General features: G+C 46.6%; 1 protein-coding gene across 1 annotated transcript; it reads right to left on the bottom strand.

Moving 5' to 3' along the window:
- Positions 1 to 456: 456 nt before the first annotated feature.
- Positions 457 to 21,121, bottom strand: LOC103992297 (serrate RNA effector molecule). Its single transcript, XM_009411941.3, has 12 exons — positions 20,601 to 21,121; positions 20,371 to 20,474; positions 18,780 to 18,819; positions 4,226 to 4,300; positions 3,995 to 4,069; positions 3,849 to 3,896; positions 3,526 to 3,594; positions 2,635 to 3,441; positions 2,511 to 2,559; positions 1,177 to 1,436; positions 903 to 1,097; positions 457 to 724 (listed from the first exon to the last, which is right to left on the bottom strand). The coding sequence occupies exons 1-12, from the start codon at positions 20,990 to 20,992 to the stop codon at positions 664 to 666; spliced, it is 2,175 nt and encodes a 724-aa protein (XP_009410216.2). The 5' UTR covers positions 20,993 to 21,121; the 3' UTR covers positions 457 to 663.

Below are 21,121 nucleotides of genomic sequence, written 5' to 3' on the forward strand. Positions count from 1 at the left end.
TTCAGATTCCACCAAGGTACGACTCAATGACCAGAACGGCCGATCAGCTGAATTCTGCATCATTTTATCTGCAATTATCTGTCCTTTCAATTGAATAGCAACAAGTAAATTTGCAGAAGAGGAAAGTTTACCATTCGGCATGATAGACACCAATCTTTACAGCAAGCTTTGAGTTGACGATCCACGGAGGAACGTCATAACACCTCTTCCTTGAGAAAGCTGCAACCATTTAAACATGGCAACAGGCATAGGAAATTTATAGAGAACTTACATAAAGAAATGCATGCGGTACATGTTCTCACGAGAAAGATGTCAATTAAATATGCTGAGCCACTTAAAGGTGTTAGCATACTCTATCATTCCACAACTTAGAAAATATCCCCATAATGTTTACAAAAGGAGACGATGCAGTATACAAATCACACAGTGCAGTAATAAGCAGAGTGTCTGATGGCATAGCATAAATAGTATATGTTTTTATTGAATCTTCCCTTCTGGCCATAAATGAGAACATTACCGATGAATTCAATGGAGGTGTGACTATATTACAAAAATGTGACATGCTCTTTCGAGGAAATTAGTCATCCTTCATTGAACAAAAGGAGTGAGCTGTCTGGTCACAGAACAAATATCATTCCAAAGGATGAGCAGGATATGAGCAGCCTATAAACTTCTATAGTCTATAACAGTCACTTCATCTTCTGGAGCATCAAGATCTTGATAACTGCAAATCAAAGATGACCAGTTAAAAATACATCGACAAGATAGACAGAATCCAGCAGCACATAATGGTGGCACGACCACGAAAACTAAATCATTACCAAAAGTTCAGAAATAACAAAGTGCAAAAGTACATTAGTTCTAGTAAAAAACATACAAACTGATACAAGAATGTCACAGACCTTCTTATGCGACGAGGATCATGTCGAAATGCTGGCGGCATAGCAAGAACTGGCGCTGAACCACTCACTTGCGGACCAAGCCTTCCTTTGATACCCCGACGGCCTCCAGTAGCTTCAAACGATGATGGTCCACTAGTGTCCCTCAACATACGCATGGCAACCTCTGGTGGGGCAGGGACAAAAGGTCCCAACGGGCTAATATGTAATAATTAAATTTTAGACAAGATTAATAGAGGTAATAATTCGATTTGAACTCTGGGAACCACCGACTCACCCAGCACCAGGAACAGGCATTAACACTGGTGGAGGAGGAATATCTGAGGGAAAAGCACCATGCAAGCCTTGTCCACCATAAGCATCATACAGAGGTTTGTCATGATTCTCCACTTCGGATCCATCATTGGCATCGCGAGGTGAGTTGTCAGTCCTATCATGCCGGTCATCGTCTCCATCGTTCCTGTTAGGCTCTCTGCGGTTGCCACGTTCATCTCTAAGGCGGCCGTCTAACAGTCGTTTCTTCTGCATTTTCACCTTCTGCACATGGAAAGTGTAACTAATAAAATAATAAATTTCAAGATCACAGAATCACATATTTGAAAGTTCATATCCAAGTGATTGTTTATGTATAAGAATGCAATATTAATCTAAAGTAGAAGAAGTTTCTATAAAAGAACATCAAAATTAAAAGTTAAAAAATTGGATCAAATAAAATTTTAAACAGAAGAACCAAATTAAATCCAATTAAACAATTCACATCCCTAGTCCTCCCTTAAAAGCACTTTTGCACAAAACAAATTTCCAATAAGTTCATTAAATTATAAAACAAATTTCTGCAATTTCAGCTACATGACAAGTTTTAGACAAAATGAGTGTACAATAAGACGAAATATTGTTAGACAATACGGATATACCAATGACTAAAATTAGAATACATATCAAATCCAGAGCCTTAACTAGCATTAGATAGACATCAGTTCCCAACAACGATCACCAAAACTGTTGCATATTTTTTTAATTGCTCTTTTTAATTTATCGATTTTCTGTTTCTATAACTAGTTGCTAAGATAGTTTACAAATTTATGCATGCTGAGATGTCCAACGGGGGTAAACCCATCTCACAAACTTCCATATTCCAGAGATTTATAAAATAATATTGGAAGGAAAGAACCACTCATTCAAACATCAGGCGACTTAGAGAATAATCAAAGAAATATTAGACCAACCTCTTGCCTCCTCTTTAACCTATCATTATCATCAATCAGCATTTTCTGCTTATATCAACATGTTTAGATAAATCCATTTGCATAAAGGTACAATTTTACAAATCGGGACAATGGAAGGAGTTTAATTAATTATTGTTCCATTGCATTCTTTAACTATTCCTTATTGATTTCTTATTTTATTTTAATTTTTTTATAATAACTCTATGGATGAAACCTCTTTCTCATCATTTTTTTTTAATTGATTGACACCAACAATTAAAACCTTGACTAGAAAGTTGTAAATGTGCTTTGGGTTCAGAGTAAAAGAACACAAAAGTGAAAAAAATAATACGACATAATCACGAGGCAAAAACAATATGCTTAACACTACAGAAAGAAGTCATACTGATGCAGATTGCTGCATGACAGGAGTCCCACCAGGTGCATTTGGATCACTGCATTAGAAAGAAGTCAGTGGTTCTCTCAATGTAGCCACTAATTTTGGGACACCAGATATGCTAAATTCTTACTTCATATAATTCTGAAAATACAGATCTTCTCGAACTTTTGAGGTGAGCTCCATTACGAGGTCTGGGTGTTTCAGCCTGAGATGCTTATGAACAAACTCAGGAGCGTGGAAAAGCTTTGTGCAACCCTTTGCTCCACATCCGTACTTCCAACCATATTTTTCATCTCGTATTTTCCTCACAAGAGGATCTAGAGCCTCGATAGCTGCTGCATCAATCTTATCTTTGGCTGTCAATGTTTCCAAGGGATCCTGACCTTCCAGTCTTGCTTGCCAGAATGAATCAAGTTTCTTCTCCCAATCAGATCCACTAGCATCAGTTCCATCATGTGTCTTATTGTCAGCTCTAACATGCCGAAGACCCTTGGCTTCAGATGACTCAGACATGCCGTAGTAATCCAAGCCATGGACACGCCACAGGTAGGTAATCAAAGTATCTAACAGTTCGACACCTTCAAGGCCCTTGATAGCATTCAGGCCACGTATAATTACAATTGGCCCCATGGAGCCTCCATGAGACTTCTCCACTTCCAACTTACCATGACCACTACTGGAAAGGACATTGTCCTCGATACCCTTCTCCATGTCAAGCTTACGGACCAAGGCTTGTGCTTGTTCAATGTCAACTTGAATTCGTCGAGGTTCAGAACTAACTGGGTGAGCCTTGGGAGTGGCAGAAAGCAGATCATTTTCTTTCTCTGTCCCCCTACCATGCCTTCTCCTTTTGCCACCAGGGCCCGCCTCATCTTCAGAGTTTGGTTCACTACCATTCCCAGACTTGCTAGCTGAAGAAGATGTTAATCCTGGTCCACTGATGATACAAGCAGGGAAAACGCAAGTCAAGGGAACATAAACCTTAGGAAAGCCCATATGAGGTCTAAGAAGAAACTCTTACAGGTCAAGTGTCCCACTCTGTAAATCAAGCAAGAATTCCTTTGCAAGAGTCCTGGCCTGTTCTTTCCTCCTGTGAAACATGCAACACATAATGATAGCACTAGAAGTGTGAAGATAATAATCTAATGAAGAAGCAAAAATATAAAAATGAAACCAAACTAGCCTGACCATATGAAGAAGAGACAAACAATAAAGCTTGTCTGGTTGAAACAGGGAAAAAGGGAGGAAATCCTCAAGTAAAAGACAGTGAAAATCATATTCAACGTACAATTACCAATAGTCTTCTAAAAACATGTCTATGTTGTTGCATACACTGAAACTCACCTTTCAATGACTGCCACTAAGTTAGTTGGATGATATTTGTCTTTCAACCTACACCAGGAGGCAGTCATGTAAAAAGTTTTCAATCATATTACATAACTTCCATATGAAAATATAATAAAAAATGGAATAATGTAAGCACCATGTACCATTGTTTTTCTTTATGAGCTTCAAAATAAGCACGCTTCTGAGTGGAAATGTATTCCGATCTGTATTCTTCATACCTACATGATCAAAACTTGGATTGAACATCCATACTAGCTAAACAACTAGCAGAATTGGCAAGTATTCTAATCCGATACAAGTTAAGTGGCAAGGTCAACAATGCTTATCACAAACTAACTCTTTGAAGTGATACCTAGTATCCCTAATACATGTACCTGTGCTCAGCTTCAGTGGGTGAAATATCATCTTCGAGTTCTTGAATGAACTGCTTGTATGTCATCAAACCTCCCCTGCAAAATGATGAACAAGTAGATAAATGAGAATTCCAAAAGTTATGGAATTTCAGCAATTGAAACCCAAAACCACGAGAAATCCAACACAGTCATGTCATCCATGCTGCTAAAATAATACCATCTTCTCAATCGTAGAAAAGTTTTAGCAAAGCTTCATGTAACACTATTTTGTTTTCACATCATACTTCTTAAAAAACATATGATCCACAAGAGTAGACAAAGAAAATATATTCTGATGTTCCCTCAGACAATGCAACAATATTTAACCTCTGTATTATCTGATCTGGGACGATCAAGCCAAGTTCAAGTCGATCTCCAATTCGACTCAACCAGGCTCAGCCAGAGTTCGAGTCGAAATCCAAATAGAATCATAGATCCTAATCCAACCGAACCAAGCTCACGATCGAATCCAAGCTCAAGGACTAGAACAAACATAGTTTAAGCTTGACTCATGTTCAGCTCAAACCAAGTTTCAATCAAAGTCCAATTCAGCTCAACCGAGTTCAAGTTGAATTTTGATTCAACTCCACTCTGGCTGAATCCAATGCAAGCCCAATCTCAAGCTTCGAATCAAGTTGTGACTAGACCAACATCAGCTCCAATTGTAGCACACCATGGTCTAGAATGGTGGAACACCTACGATCCTACAACGATGAAGAGGTGACATGGGAACACTTTAGAAGGCTCATCCATCATGACTTTTACCCGATGGCCTATCATGAATATTAGTGGAAAAGATGGCATTACTTGCACCAAGGACAAGAACAATCGATGCAAGATTACACCACCAAGTCCCCCTACTGCCGGCAAGCTTGATATGAAGTCTAAGGAAATGCTCTCCCACGGCCTTTCTGGTATGGGCAACGGCTCCAAAAGTCCCACCAGCTTCCGCTGCTCCACCTTGTCTTGTTGGCAAGTGAGGCACGTTCGAACATATTCCTCCACATCAGTCCCCATCTTCGGCCGGTAGAAGGCCCTCTCCACAAGAGCCAAGGTTCTGTGAATACCCGGATGTCCAACCCAAAGAGAATCGTGACACTCTCTTAAGAGCTCACGCCTCAAATTGTCCACTTGAGGAACATAAACCCTATTCCTTTTGTGTACACGAGTCCCTCATGGACCCAAAATCGTCGTGTCTTGCCTTCTTTGATGAGCTGCATCAGGGTTAATGCCCGGGGATCATTGTATAGTCCATTCTTGATCCTGGAAATGAAGTTGGAGTGCAATTGATTTGCTTGGCCTCTGCCCTCCAACTGTACAGCATTCACTCGCTCCACTTTCCGGCTTAATGCATCGACCACGACATTTGCCTTTCCAGGCTTGTACTCCATTGTCATATCAAACTCAGCAAGGAAGTCCTGTCATCGTGCTTGCTTTGGGGAGAGTTTCTTCTGAGTTTAAAAATAGGTCAAAGCGATGTTGTCTGTCCTCAGCACAAATCACGATTTAAGAAGGTAGTGCCGCCAAACTCGTAGACAGTGGACCACCGCTCGATCTCGTTGAGCTTGCGGCTCTCATAGGCCACCTCCTGCATAAGTACTCCCCCAATAACGAAGTCAGAAGCATCTGTATGGACTTCGAAGAGCTCCCCATAGTCCGACAATTTGAGCACCAGTTCTTCCAACACAACAACCTTCAGATCTTGGAATGCAGCTTCACATTTATTAGATCACCTCCAAGGCTACTCCTTCAGCAACTCCGTCAGTGGAGTTGCACGCTTCGAATACCCCGCTATGAAGCGTCGATAGTAGTTGACGAAACCAAGGAAGGATCTCAGCTCGAGCACCTTCTTTGGAGTTCGCCATTTCGCAATAGCTTGCACCTTCGATTTGTCCATCCAAATGGAGCCATCACCAATTCGATGCCCCAAGAATATGATCTCCGTTTGAGCAAAATAACACTTCTCCCTTTTCACGAACAAAGTGTTCTCCTTGAGAACCTTGAAAATTGTCCGAAGGTGCTCGACATGCTCCTCGAGCGTTTAGTTGTAGACGACGATATCGTCCAAGTAGACGACCACAAACTTATCCAAATACTCCTTGAATAGTTGGTTCATAAGAGTGCAGAATATGGCCGGAGAATTGGTTAAGCCGAAAGGCATCACCAAGAACTCAAACGCTCTATACCTGGTCACACAGGTAGTTTTCGCTTCGCCGCCTTCAGCAATGCGCACATGCCAGTACCCCGACCGGAGGTCAAGTTTGGAGAAATACTTGGTTTTGCCCAATTGGTCGAATAAGTCCACGACGAGCGAGATTGGATACTTGTTCTTCACCGTCACTTTGTTGAGGGCTCGATAATCAATGCATAGTCGAAGGCTCTCATCTTGTTTATTTTGGAAGAGAACTGGAGTTCCGACGTGTGCTTTAGAACTGCGGATGAGACCACCGCTTAGTAGTTCACCTAACTACTTTCCGAGCTCTGTCAACTCTGGAGAGGGCATGCGGTAGGGTAGTCTCGCTGGAGGCTTCACTCCTGGCTCCAGCTCGATGTGATGATCCACACCTCTGCATGACGGTAAAGTCTTCGGCAACTCGAGTGGCATAACGTCTGTGAACTCCTTCAAGACGTTCGTCACCACAGCAAGTTCATGAATGGTCTTCTCGTCGACTGACTCTATCTTCATAGTAGCCATGAATGTTAATTCGTCTTTTCGTACCCATTTCTTTAGTTGTAATGTCGATATCTGTTGGGGTTCCCTGGTTCCTCTCCGAGAGACGGGAACCACACAGGGGTCATCGCCTCCCATCATACATAGGGAGCTTAGGAACGACAGTGGCACTAATTTCGCCGCGTGCATGAACTTCATTCCAAGAATCACTTGGAAGTTGTCTAGTGGCACCGCCATCATGTTTGTACTCCCGCTTCATGTTCCGATCTTGATGGGAACTCCCTTTGCCAACCCGGAGATTCGCTTGGCCTCTGAGTTCACCGCCTTCATTCGACTTGGGTTCTTCTCCAAGATCAACCCAAGTCGCTTTGCTTCTTGGTCGGCAATAAAGTTGTGGGTAGCGCTCGTGTCCACCATTGCACGGGTCGTTTGGCCATTGAGCTTAATGTCTACGTACATAAGCTGGTTGCTTCCTGCTTTTTGTGGCCTTGCCTTCATGTTCTCCCCCACTTGACCCTGCATAACGTTCAACAAACACATTGCTCCTATCCGGGGTCCTTGCGACTTCTAATCGTCGCTGCTGGATTCTGAACTGCTTGAACTGAGGGCGACGACTTTGCCCTTGTATGATTTGAGGGGTGGATGAAAACTGTTAAAGCATTGAGTGCCTATTTTTGTGGGCACTCCCTCACCATATGCGGCCCTCCGCACAAGAAGCATCCGCCAGTTTTCGGAGCCTTGCCTTTAGAGCTCGGCCCTTTATGGGAACTCTTCTTCCTTTGTTCGCCTTCGGGCTCCTTCCCTCGAGAATATTTTGAAGGGCAATTTCCTGAAGATTGTTTCCTTTTTCCCGAGTCCTCGGAGGAAACAAAGTCGGTGAGCCTTTCTGCGATAGCAATTGCCCCGATCACATCGGTGACATTCCTTCGATGCAGTTCTTGTTCAGCTCATGGCTTCAAACCATCGAGGAAGCTAAACAGCTTATCCTTCTCGGACATGTCGTGTGTGTCCAACATTAGTGTAGAAAATTACTTCACGTAATCTCGGATGGAAGTACTTTGGCAGAGTTGTCTTAGTTTCCTCCTTGCAACGAGCTCTGTGTTCTCAGGTAGAAACTGAGTTCTCAACTCTCGCTTTAAGTCCTCCCATGTATCCACCCGACACTGACCTTGTTGGATCTCCTCCCAGCAGGTTTGCCACCAAAGTTTTGCATCTTCATTCAAATACATGGTTGCTATAGAAACTTTGGTTTCTTCAAAATCAGGCCTCGTAGCTCGAAAGTATTGTTCCATGTCGAACAGGAAATTCTCGAGCTCTTTAGCATCTCTAGCACCTCCATAACAATGCGGCTCGGGTGCCCTTAAGTTTTGTAGCGGCGTAACGCAGGTGTTGCTTCCTCCCGCATTCAGTGCTCTTGTGAGCATGGTCACCCTGGAAGTGAGTTCCGCCACGACTTCTTGCAGATGTTGTACGAAGTCTTTGGTGTCGTCTGGCAATCGGTCAACTAGGGCCTCAACCTTGTCGATCCGGGATTCAGCTTCTTCTTACGAGCTCTCTACCCCAAGAAACTTTCATTGGCCATGGTAGAGTTCCTCCAAGCTCGCTTCAAGAACATCCAAGCGGGTTTCCGCCGTTGTGAGTCTCTCCTTATGACTCTTTTTCCTAGTTGGCGCTCTAGATTGCACCTCCTCCGCTCGTGGAGAGTAGCCAACTTCTCGCTCATCATGTTCGCTGCCGCACTCCTCCTGAGCGGCTCCAACAGCATGAGAGCGAGTATGCACTTGTAGCCCACCTGCGGCTGCTTGGGGCAAGGGTCCAGCTTGCCCCGGCTTGATTGATTCGCCACGATGCTTTGCCATAGTGAAATTACGAAATTCCTTCGCTACTCGCCCGAATTGCTTGCCCGCTCTGATACCACAATGTCACGAACTTAGCTGGAATTGCCTAAGTCGTGAGGCACCCTTGCGGCCAAGACGCGAACTTAGCTTGAGTTGCCTAAGTCGCGAAGCGCCCTTGCGCCAACTTCTCGAACTTAGCTAGGATTGCCTAAGTCATGACGCACCCTTGCAATATACGTCTGCAAAAGTCAGCAAATTTGCAACCTCACTCAGGTCCCGAAGGACCTGTAAAAGAAGTTGATTAGTTCGAAGAACGAGCGACGGACAAGTCCCGACGTCTCGCGAAAGGGGAAGCTTCACGAGCAATTCAGTGAACACCTTGCGTGCACAAGAGAAAAGAGAGAAGGGAGGAAAACAAGGACTTTAGAAGGTTGAACGAATAGCTGCAAGTCCACAAATAGCTGCTCACCGAGTGTCGGGCACGAAGACAAGTTCCCATCAAGTTAACGTGCGAACTTGTGAAAGATTGTTCAACGCCCAACACTATACCGAAGCCCCATCCCCCATTGTCACGAACGGTCGTCGCGCACCCGCAACAACTCCGTTCAACGAACCGTTCGTCGCTCACACCCGCATGTACAGCTGCTTGACAGCATGTTTTCTCATGGTTTTGGGTCATTTTGCTGTAAATATGTAAGTTCGAACAAGCTGCAGCGTTGCAAAAGCGATCGCTCACCGAACCGAGCAAAACAGCCCCAAAACAGCCCAAAACGGCTCCGTTTTCGCCTGCCGCGGGAGGTGAGCGGAGTGCTGCCTCCGCTCACCAAAATGTCAGCCATCTCAGCACCCAGGAACCCCCCGGGTGGCACATGGCTGGATGGGGCTTCGGTTATATACCGGGCGTTGAACACTCTTTCGCAAGTTCGCACGTGACCTTTACGGGAACTTGGTTTTGCGCCCGGGACCAGGTGAGCGGCTGTTTGTGGGCTTGCAGCTGTTCGTTCATCCTTGAAAGCCTTGTTTTCCTCCCTCTCCCTCTTTTCTCTTGTGCACACAAGGTGTTCGACGATTTGCTTGTAAAGCTTCCCTTTTCGCGAGACTTCGGGACTTGTCCGTTGCTCGTTCTTTCGATCTAACTTTCTTTCTCTTTTACAGGTCCTTCGGGACCTGCGAGAGGTTACAAAGTGGCTGATCCTTGCGGAGCAAGATCGCAAGGGCGAAGCGCGACTTAGGCAACGCAAGCTAAGTTCGCGTCTTTGCCGCACGGGTGACCCGCGACTTTGGCAACGCACGCTAGCTTCGAGTCTTTGGCCGCAAGGGTGCCTCACGCCTTAGGCAATTCCAGCTAAGGTCGTGACATTGTGGTATCAGAGCGGGCAAGCTCTTCGATCGAACAGCGAACGAACTTCGCAACTTCGCCATGGCAAAGCATCGTGGCGAATCAAGCAAGACGGGGCAAGCCGGAACCTTGCCCCAAGCAGCCGCAGGTGGGCTGCATGTGCACACTCGCTCTCATGCTGTTGGAGCCGCTCACGAGGATCGCGGCAGCGAACAGGATGAGCGAGAAGTTGGCAACTCTCCACGAGCGGAGGAAGCGCAATCTGGTGCGTTAACTGGGAAAAAGAGTCATAAGGAGAGACTCACGACGGCGGAAACCCGCCTGGATGTTCTGGAAGCGAGCATGGAGGAACTCTACCATGGCCAACAAAGGCTTGTTGGGGTAGAGAGCTCGCAAGAGGAAGCGGAGTCCAGGATCGACAAGGTCGAGGCCCTAGTCGACCGACTGTCTGATGACACCAAGGACTCCGTGCTGCACTTACAGGATGTTGTGGCGGAACTCACGGCAAAGGTGGCTATGCTCACAAGAACGCTAAATGCGGGAGGAGGCAACACCCGCGTTGCACCGCCACAAAACTTGAGGGCACCTGAGCCCCATGGATATGGAGGGGCTAGAGATGCCAAGGAGCTCGAGAACTTTTTGTTCGACATGGAGCAATACTTCCGAGCTACGAGGCCCGATTCTGAAGATACCAAAGTTTCTATAGCAACAATGTATCTGAACGGAGATGCGAAACTTTGGTGGCGAACTCGTTGGGAGGAGATCCAACAAGGTCGGTGTCGAGTCGACACATGGGAAGACTTGAAGCGGGAGTTGAGAACTCAGTTCCTACCGGAGAACACAGAGTTCGTCACAAGAAGGAAGTTGAGACAACTCCGCCAAAGTACCACCATCTGAGACTACGTGAAGCAATTTTCTGCGCTAATGCTGGACATACAGGACATGTCCGAGAAGGACAAGTTGTTCAGCTTCCTTGATGGTTTGAAACCATGGGCTCAACAAGAGCTGAATCGAAGGAATGTTACCGATGTGGTCGGGGCAATTGCAGCTGCAGAAAGGCTCACCGACTTTGTTTCCTCTGAAGACCCGGCGAGAAGGAAACAATCTTCAAGCAATCGCCCTCCAAAACATTCTCGAGGGAAGGAGCTCGGGGGCGAACAAAAGAAGAAGAGCTCCCACAAAGGGCCGAACCCTAAAGGCAAGACCTCAAAACCTGGAGGATGCTTCTTGTGCGGAGGACCGCACATGGTAAGGGAGTGCCCACAGAAACAGGCACTCAATGCTTTGACGGCTTCCATCCACCCTCCCCGATCGGAAAAGGGCAAAGCTGTTGCTCTTAGTTCAAGCAGTTCAGAATCCAGCAGTGATGACGAAGAGTCGCAAGGACCCCGAATGGGAGCAATGCGTTTGCTGAACGCTATGCGGGGTCAAGTGGAGGAGAACAACAAGACAAAGCAACAGAAAGCAGGAAGTGGTGAGTTGATGTACATAGACATCAAGCTGAATGGCCAAATGACCCGTGCAATGGTGGACACGGGCGCTACCCACAACTTCATAGCCGATCGTGAAGCACAGCGACTTGGGTTGATCTTGGAGAAGAGCCCAAGCCGAATGAAAGCGGTGAACTCGGAGGCCAGGCGAATCTCCGGGTTGGCGAAGGGTGTTCCTATCAAAATCGGGACTTGGAGCGGAAACACCAACATGATGGCCGTGCCACTGGACGACTTCCAAGTGATTCTTGGAATGGAATTTATGCACGCGGCGAAGTTGGTGCCGATGCCGTTCTTGAACTCCCTATGTATGATGGGAGGCGATGACCCCTGCGTGGTTCCCGTCTCTCGGAGAGGAACCAAGGAGCCCCAACATATTTCGGCGTTACAATTGAAGAAAGGGGTGCGAAAGGGCGAACTGACATTCGTGGCTGCTATGAAGCTAGAGCCACTCAACGAAGAGGCCATTCAAGAACCTGCTGTGGTGGCGAACGTCCTGAAGGAGTTCAAAGACGTTATGCCACCCGAGTTGCCGAAGACTCTTCCACCACGCAGAGGCGTGGATCACAGTATCGAGCTGGAGCCAAGAGTGAAGCCTCCAGCGAGACCACCCTACCGCATGCCCCCGCCAGAGTTGGCAGAACTCAGAAAGCAGTTAGGTGAACTGCTAAGCGGTGGTCTCATCCGCAGCTCAAAAGCACCTTTCGGAGCTCCAGTTCTCTTCCAGAAGAAACAAGATGGGAGCCTCCGATTATGCGTCGACTACCGAGCCCTCAACAAAGTAACAGTGAAGAACAAGTATCCCATCCCGCTCATTGCGGACTTGTTCGATCAATTGGGCAAGGCGAAGTATTTCTCAAAACTTGACCTTCGGTCGGGATATTGGCAGGTGCGCATTGCTGAAGGCGACGAAGCAAAGACTACTTGTGTGACCAAATATGGAGCGTTTGAGTTCTTGGTGATGCCTTTTGGCTTAACCAACGCTCCGGCCATATTCTGTACTCTCATGAACCAGCTATTCAAGGAGTATTTGGATAAGTTCGTGGTCGTCTACTTGGACGATATCGTCGTCTACAGCCAAACGCTCGAGGAGCATGTCAAGCACCTTCGGACGATTTTCAAGGTTCTCAGGGAGAACACGTTGTTCGTAAAAAGGGAGAAATGCTACTTTGCTCAAACTGAGATCCTATTCTTGGGGCATCGAATCGGTGATGGCTCCATTCGGATGGACAAGTCGAAGGTGCAAGCAGTTGCGGAATGGCGAACTCCAAAGAAGGTGCCAGAGTTGAGATCCTTCCTTGCTTCTTGTGCGGAGGACCGCACATGGTAAGGGAGTGCCCACAGAAACAGGCACTCAATGCTTTGACGGCTTCCATCCACCCTCCCCGATCGGAAAAGGGCAAAGCTGTTGCTCTTAGTTCAAGCAGTTCAGAATCCAGCAGCGATGACGAAGAGTCGCAAGGACCCCGAATGGGAGCAATGCGTTTGCTGAACGCTATGCGGGGTCAAGTGGGGGAGAACAACAAGACAAAGCAACAGAAAGCAGGAAGTGGTGAGTTGATGTACATAGACATCAAGCTGAATGGCCAAATGACCCGTGCAATGGTGGACACGGGCGCTACCCACAACTTCATAGCCGATCGTGAAGCACAGCGACTTGGGTTGATCTTGGAGAAGAGCCCAAGCCGAATGAAAGCGGTGAACTCGGAGGCCAGGCGAATCTCCGGGTTGGCGAAGGGTGTTCCTATCAAAATCGGGACTTGGAGCGGAAACACCAACATGATGGCCGTGCCACTGGACGACTTCCAAGTGATTCTTGGAATGGAATTTATGCACGCGGCGAAGTTGGTGCCGATGCCGTTCTTGAACTCCCTATGTATGATGGGAGGCGATGACCCCTGCGTGGTTCCCGTCTCTCGGAGAGGAACCAAGGAGCCCCAACATATTTCGGCGTTACAATTGAAGAAAGGGGTGCGAAAGGGCGAACTGACATTCGTGGCTGCTATGAAGCTAGAGCCACTCAACGAAGAGGCCATTCAAGAACCTGCTGTGGTGGCGAACGTCCTGAAGGTCAGTTCGTGGTCGTCTACTTGGACGATATCGTCTACTTGGATAAGTTATTCAAGGATATGGACGATATCGTCTACTTGGACGATATCGTCTACTTGGATGAGTGGATAAGGCCACTCATGAACCAGCTATTCAAGGAGTATTTGGATAAGTTCGTGGTCGTCTACTTGGACGATATCGTCGTCTACAGCCAAACGCTCGAGGAGCATGTCAAGCACCTTCGGACGATTTTCAAGGTTCTCAGGGAGAACACGTTGTTCGTAAAAAGGGAGAAATGCTACTTTGCTCAAACTGAGATCCTATTCTTGGGGCATCGAATCGGTGATGGCTCCATTCGGATGGACAAGTCGAAGGTGCAAGCAGTTGCGGAATGGCGAACTCCAAAGAAGGTGCCAGAGTTGAGATCCTTCCTTGGTTTCGTCAACTACTATCGACGCTTCATTGCCGGGTATTCGAAGCGGGCAACCCCACTTACGGAGTTGCTGAAGAAGGAGCAGCCTTGGAAGTGGTCGGACAAATGTGAGATAGCATTCCAAGACCTGAAAGCTGCTGTCCTAGAAGAACCAGTGCTCAAATTGCCAAACTATGGAGAGCCCTTTGAAGTCCACACAGATGCTTCGGACTTCGCTATTGGAGGAGTACTCATGCAGGAAGGTCATCCGGTGGCCTACGAGAGCCGCAAACTCAACGAGACCGAGAGGCGGTATCCAGTGCATGAGAAGGAGATGACAGCAGTGATTCACTGTCTACGAGTTTGGCGACACTACCTTCTCGGGTCGCGATTTGTGCTGAGGACAGACAACATCGCCCTGAGTTATTTCCAAACTCAGAAGAAGCTCTCCCCAAAGCAAGCACGGTGGCAGGACTTCCTGGCTGAATTTGATATGGCAATGGAATACAAGCCCGGGAAGGCGAATGTCGTGGCCGATGCGCTGAGTCGGAAAGTGGAATGCGTGAATGCTGCACAACTGGAGGGCAGACGCCAAGCAAGTCAGTTACACTCCAACTTCCTTTCCCGAATCAGAGATGGACTGTATAGTGATCCCCAGGCAGTTATCCTGATGCAGCTCATCAAAGAAGGCAAGGCACGACGATTTTGGGTCCAGGAGGGACTTGTTTACACAAAAGGGAATAGGGTTTATGTTCCCCGAGTGGACAATTTGAGGCGTGAACTCTTAAAAGAGTGTCACGATTCCCTTTGGGCTGGACACCCCGGCATTCACAGAACGTTGGCTCTCGTGGAGAGGGCCTTCTACTGGCCAAAGATGGGGATTGATGTGGAGGAGTATGTTCGAACATGCCTTACTTGCCAACAAGACAAGGCGGAGTAGCAGAAGCCGGTGGGACTTTTGGAGCCGTTGCCCGTACCAGAAAGGCCATGGGAGAGCATTTCCTTAGACTTCATATCAAGTTTGCCACCTGTAGGGGGACTTGGATCGATACTCGTGGTGGTCGATCGGTTTTCAAAGTATGCAACTTTCATTGCTGCCCCCCTACATTGTTCAGCTGAAGAGGCGGCCAGACTGATGATGAAGGGTGTAGTGAAGTATTGGGGAGTCCCACACAATATCATTAGTGATCGGGATGCTCGGTTCCTGGGACGTTTCTGGACCGAGCTATTCAAATTGTTGGGGTCAAAGTTATACTTCTCTACAAGCCTCCACCCCCAGACGGATGGTCAGACTGAAAGAATAAATTCGCTCTTGGAGCAGTATCTCCGGCACTACGTGAGTGCCAATCAACGAGATTGGGTGAAGCTGTTGGACATCGCCCAATTCTCCTACAACTTGCAGCGGAGCTCTGCATCCAACAAGAGCCCCTTCGAAATTATCACAGGACAACAACCGTCGACTCCGCACACTATGGCAATTGGGTATACTGGGAGTAGTCCATCAACCTATCATTTCGCAAAGGAGTGGCATCGAAATGCCGATATTACGCGAGCTTACTTGGAGAAAGCGGCAAAACGGATGAAGAAGTGGGCAGACTTGGGAAGGCGACCACAAGAGTTCAAAGTTGGCGATTTGGTGTTGGTAAAGCTCCAACCAGCATCACTCCAATTCTTCAGGAACAGAGTTCACAAAGGATTGGTGCGTAAGTATGAAGGGCCCTTCCCAATTATCAGCAGAGTAGGCAATGTTTCTTACAAGTTGCAGCTGCCGGCGTGGTTCAAAATTCACAACGTTCTTCACGCCAGCAACCTGAAGGCCTACCATTCAGATCCGCAAGACGCTTCTCGAAGTGTTCCAACTCGGCTTCCTCCCATCACAGCCTCCTACGAGAAGCGAGTGGAAACCATTCTGGCGGATCGTAAGATAAAGCTACCCAGCGAAGCGGAACAGATAGAGTACTTGGTGAAGTGGCGAAAGCTTCCCCGAACTGAAGCCAGTTGGGAGCCTGAAGACGCCCTGCGACATGAAGAAGAAGTCATCAACAACTACCAACAAGCGTCGACGAGGGCGTCGACAGTTTAAGTGGGGGAGAATGTCACGAACGGTCGTCGCGCACCCGCAACAACTCCGTTCAACGAACCGTTCGTCGCTCACACCCGCATGTACAGCTGCTTGACAGCATGTTTTCTCATGGTTTTGGGTCATTTTGCTGTAAATATGTAAGTTCGAACAAGCTGCAGCGTTGCAAAAGCGATCGCTCACCGAACCGAGCAAAACAGCCCCAAAACAGCCCAAAACGACTCCGTTTTCGCGTGCCGCGGGAGGTGAGCGGAGTGCTGCCTCCGCTCACCAAACTGTCAGCCATCTCAGCACCCAGGAACCCCCCGGGTGGCACATGGCTGGATGGGGCTTCGGTTATATACCGGGCGTTGAACACTCTTTCGCAAGTTCGCACGTGACCTTTACGGGAACTTGGTTTTGCGCCCGGGACCAGGTGAGCGGCTGTTTGTGGGCTTGCAGCTGTTCGTTCATCCTTGAAAGCCTTGTTTTCCTCCCTCTCCCTCTTTTCTCTTGTGCACACAAGGTGTTCGACGATTTGCTTGTAAAGCTTCCCTTTTCGCGAGACTTCGGGACTTGTCCGTTGCTCGTTCTTTCGATCTAACTTTCTTTCTCTTTTACAGGTCCTTCGGGACCTGCGAGAGGTTACAAAGTGGCTGATCCTTGCGGAGCAAGATCGCAAGGGCGAAGCGCGACTTAGGCAACGCAAGCTAAGTTCGCGTCTTTGCCGCACGGGTGACCCGCGACTTTGGCAACGCACGCTAGCTTCGAGTCTTTGGCCGCAAGGGTGCCTCACGCCTTAGGCAATTCCAGCTAAGGTCGTGACACCATGGTGCCACCCGAGTGGTTCCAAGGTGCTGAGATGGCTGACATTTCACATGCAACGACGGGCAGCAGCAAACAACCTATGACACCCGAAAACGGAGCCATTTTGGGTTGATTTGCTCGTTGTAGTGAGCAATCGCACTGTAGCACTGCAACTTGTTCGAACTTACATTTTTTACAAGCAAAAGAGCATAAAACCAAGTCAAAACATGCTGCCAAGCATTTGTACATGTAAACAAAAGCGGCGAACGGTTCATTGAACGAAGTTGTTACGGGTGCTCGACGACCGTTCGTGACAATGCGTCGATTATTCATGCAAATCCGAGTATATCGATGATGGCAAGACCGAAGGTTATACACTCGAGTCCATCCCACAGTCTAAAAGTTCGAGAAGAACTCATTCACCGTAAAGATCTAGGTGAAACAAGAGGTCATTAGCACTATCTTCGATCTCGGTGAGATTGGTCCAAAAGCTCAACCTGGAGATGACACCGCATCCACACTCATATCCTACAAGTTGCTTACACAAGAATGTGGAGATAAAGATCGACTGGCAATGCAAGATTCACTTTGCAATAACCATTCAGTAGATCGACGAGGCGACATACAAAGTAGTGTCTCATGACATATGTTAAGTCATCCTTGGAAAGCCTTACCTTTGGGATTGAGATGCTTATTTCTGTCAAGCACAAAAGTGTCAACTCTAGAAGGATGAAAGAAAGTTTCTCATCACACGAGATCCGATTAAATCAATGGTGGACTTGGCACCCAATGGCCAAGCAAAGAGGATGATAAACGCTGGACGAAAGCACATGGCTCTAACTACAACACGGGGAAAATCAAAATCCTCCAACTGACAAAAGAGGAGAAATAGAGAGGGGCAACAACAAGCTTGCAACCTCAAGAAGTTGAAAAATAAAACCCTCGGATCGATGGTGATTGACAATAAGAACCCCACCAAGACAACACAAAAAGATGGCATAGTTAAACACGGCAACACCGACCATGATGATAAGCCAAACGAAATCCTCCAATGGCCCAAACTCGCAGATAGAGAGAAGAACCTCAAAACCATATTCATCATGAGTTGAATTGCCCAATTGGGGGATCCATAATCTAGGACAATCAAGCTGAGTACTAGCTAAACTCCGATTCAGCTCGACCGAGATTCGAGTCGATTTCAAATCGATCTTGATCGAACCGAAGCAAGCTTAAGCTCAAATTTGAGCTCAAGGACCAAATCAAACATAGCTCAGACTACTCAAGTTTTGCTCAAACCAAGTTCCAGTCGAAGTCCAATTCAACTCAACTAGAGTTCGAGTCAAACTCCAAGTTAAATCCAATCTGGCCGAACCCAATGCAAGCCCAATCTCAAGCTTCGGATCAAGTTGTAGTCAGACCAACATCAACTCCACTTGCAGCAAACCCAATATGATGCCCACTCGAATCAAGAGAAGGATATGCGATCAACCTAGAGAACCAACCCTCCTCAATCTGATACCTATTTCGATTGAAGGACTTGCATAGCCAATAAGAGGGAGAGCTAAGAGGCACTGGCCTGGAGAAGTGAGAATCCTATCCTAGTTGCCAATAAGAGGGAGAGCTAAGGGACGTCGACCTGGAGAAGAGAGAGTCCTACCCTAGTTAAGAACTTGTGTTGCTAGAGTTTCATGTTATAAAATAATGGCTGAATGTCCATGCCATAACAAAATTAATAAAAAATTCTCTAAAAGAGAAATACTCATGAAAAAAACATGATAGGGAACGACGGTAGACATAATTAAGCCAGAAAAAGGGAGCATAACAAAGGAACATGAACCATATTTAATAAAAACATGTGACAAATTACAAACCTCTGAATAACCTCGGAACCATCACCATAACCATCATATCCTGAATCAGGCAAATCCAATGATTATTAATTAACAAAAGCATAAGACTTTAAAGAATGCTATTATACATCAAATAATTATTTTACATCATCAGGATGGCAATATGCATTACTAAAAGTATCTTGACATAACCAACTAAATCATTTTGCTTTAACTCAAGACAACGTTTATTAATTAACAAAAGCATAAGACTTTAAAGAATGCTAATACATCAAATAATTATTTTACATCATCAGAATGGCAATATGCATTACTAAAAGTATCTTGACATAACCAACTAAATCATTTTGCTTTAACTCAAGACAACTTTAACCAGTAACTACTTTATTATTTTGCTTCAGTACTTTTAACAAAGGCACAAGCATGAGAACTGACATTAAAAGATCCTTCAATATGGCAATCATTTCCACCTAGATTAGATGAGTGGATTGATAAGGTTGCAATCCAGGCAATTTGGCACGTTACATCATCCACATGGATAAAAGCTGCATCCTACTAAGAACTTTGTTAGTATGATAACATACAGCCCAGGAAGAATGCTCGTCTCTTTGCAGTACAGACACATGCCCACTAGAAATTAGATGCTTTCTTCCCCTCTGTTAGAAGGTATTATGTGAGAAATTGTGGGAGAGATCCTACCATATCGCACTAGGTTCCAACATGGAAACCTCAGACTGACATTGGCACTCCTCCAGTCATCTTTCCTGTAAATAGATGGGACAACATTCAGCATTTAAATGGTGGACTCTTCTCTCATACTCAACTCTTTCTACAACCCCCACCACAAGATTGTCCAGATCCCTTTCAATGTTCTAGCAATTTCAAAAGTCATCCCCTGGCTGTAAGAACACACTTTGGCACACAAAATAAGCAAATAAAATTGCATTCAGCTCTGGACTATTAATTCTTGTACAGTTGGAATTTCCTCCCAGTTTTCTTATAAAACAACCTTCTCATTCACTAATATTGAATGTCTATCAATGAGCGCTAGGGGGAGTCTGCTGTCTGAAATTGAAAATGCCTGCAAGTAACAGTCACAGGTAAACGCACAAATGCAAGCATAATAGCAGGCGCAGCTATTTGGACACCTGAATGTAGAGTTGCTAGCTGCAATTGCAACAAAGGTAGAGGAGGGGTCGGCCAATGCCCAAAGAGGAAGGAGGTGATAACTATGCAGACTAAAGTGGTGGAAGAGTAGGTGTGTACAAAGGCAGCACATGAGAAAGGATATCCAAAACCAACTATGACTTGCAATATAAGATGCAAGAAATATGCAGAGTATGCATGAGTAAGATATCGATAATTAGCAAACTAGAACCTACAAGGTCATCTCAGTATGAATTTCATATATGCTGACAGAAGGACCTATATCACACATAAGGAATGAAGCACTTCTCTCATTCAGGTCAGGTGTGCACGGAATCAGGAATTCTCACTATGTAACTGGAAGAGTTTGCAAGCATAGTAATTTTCAGAGTATCTCTTATCTGAACGATTTTTATATTAATTGAAGTCCACAAGCGGCTAGAAAGAGTGCTGACTTCACAATTACCTGATGGATGATTCATATAGCGACCGTGAGGCCTCTCATCCCCATACCCACCTCTGCTTCCTGAGCCACCTCTATCGTACCCACCACCATAATCATAACCATACCTGGAATTATAAGCAAATAGCATCAACTTAACAGAGCCATTAAACAGGCAATCCCACTATCGATGAAAAAAATTGTTCTTGCTGGAGTTCATATTTTGATATTGAAGGACCAGATTTCTTGCCCACCTTCTGCCATCCGGTCCATAACCCCCTCTCGGGCTACCTCGGCGCCGCTCATATCCACCATCATCCCTCCTTGCTCGCTTAAAGGATCCGGGGGGAGGGGATCGGCGAGGAGGCGAATGCCGTCGGTCACGGTACGGTGGCGGGCTACGACTACCCCTCCTGCGATACTCCCGATCCCTGTCGTCCCGCGGCTGCCCCAGCGGCGGGGGCGGGGGAAGCGACGGCGAGCGGGCCCTATATTCGTCCCTCTTCTCCGTCATATCCCTGTCCCGCCTCTTCGGAGGCCGGGCCGGCGATGAGGGGGATCCGCCGCCGTGGCTCTCCTGCCGCTGCGGCTGGATATCAAGGCCACGATCAAGGGTTTCGGTGGGCATATCGATGACGTCCGCCATGAAGATGGTGATAGAAAAGATCGGGAAACCGTAGCAATCGATCTGAGCGGTAACCCTAGAAAAAACGAGGGGGGAGGAGTTCGGGATGAAAGAAATGGAGGAGGAGATTTAAGCCGAACTCGACACATG

The sequence above is a fragment of the Musa acuminata genome, chromosome BXJ3-7 (genome assembly GCF_036884655.1).
Source record: "Musa acuminata AAA Group cultivar baxijiao chromosome BXJ3-7, Cavendish_Baxijiao_AAA, whole genome shotgun sequence".
NCBI lineage: Eukaryota > Viridiplantae > Streptophyta > Magnoliopsida > Zingiberales > Musaceae > Musa > Musa acuminata.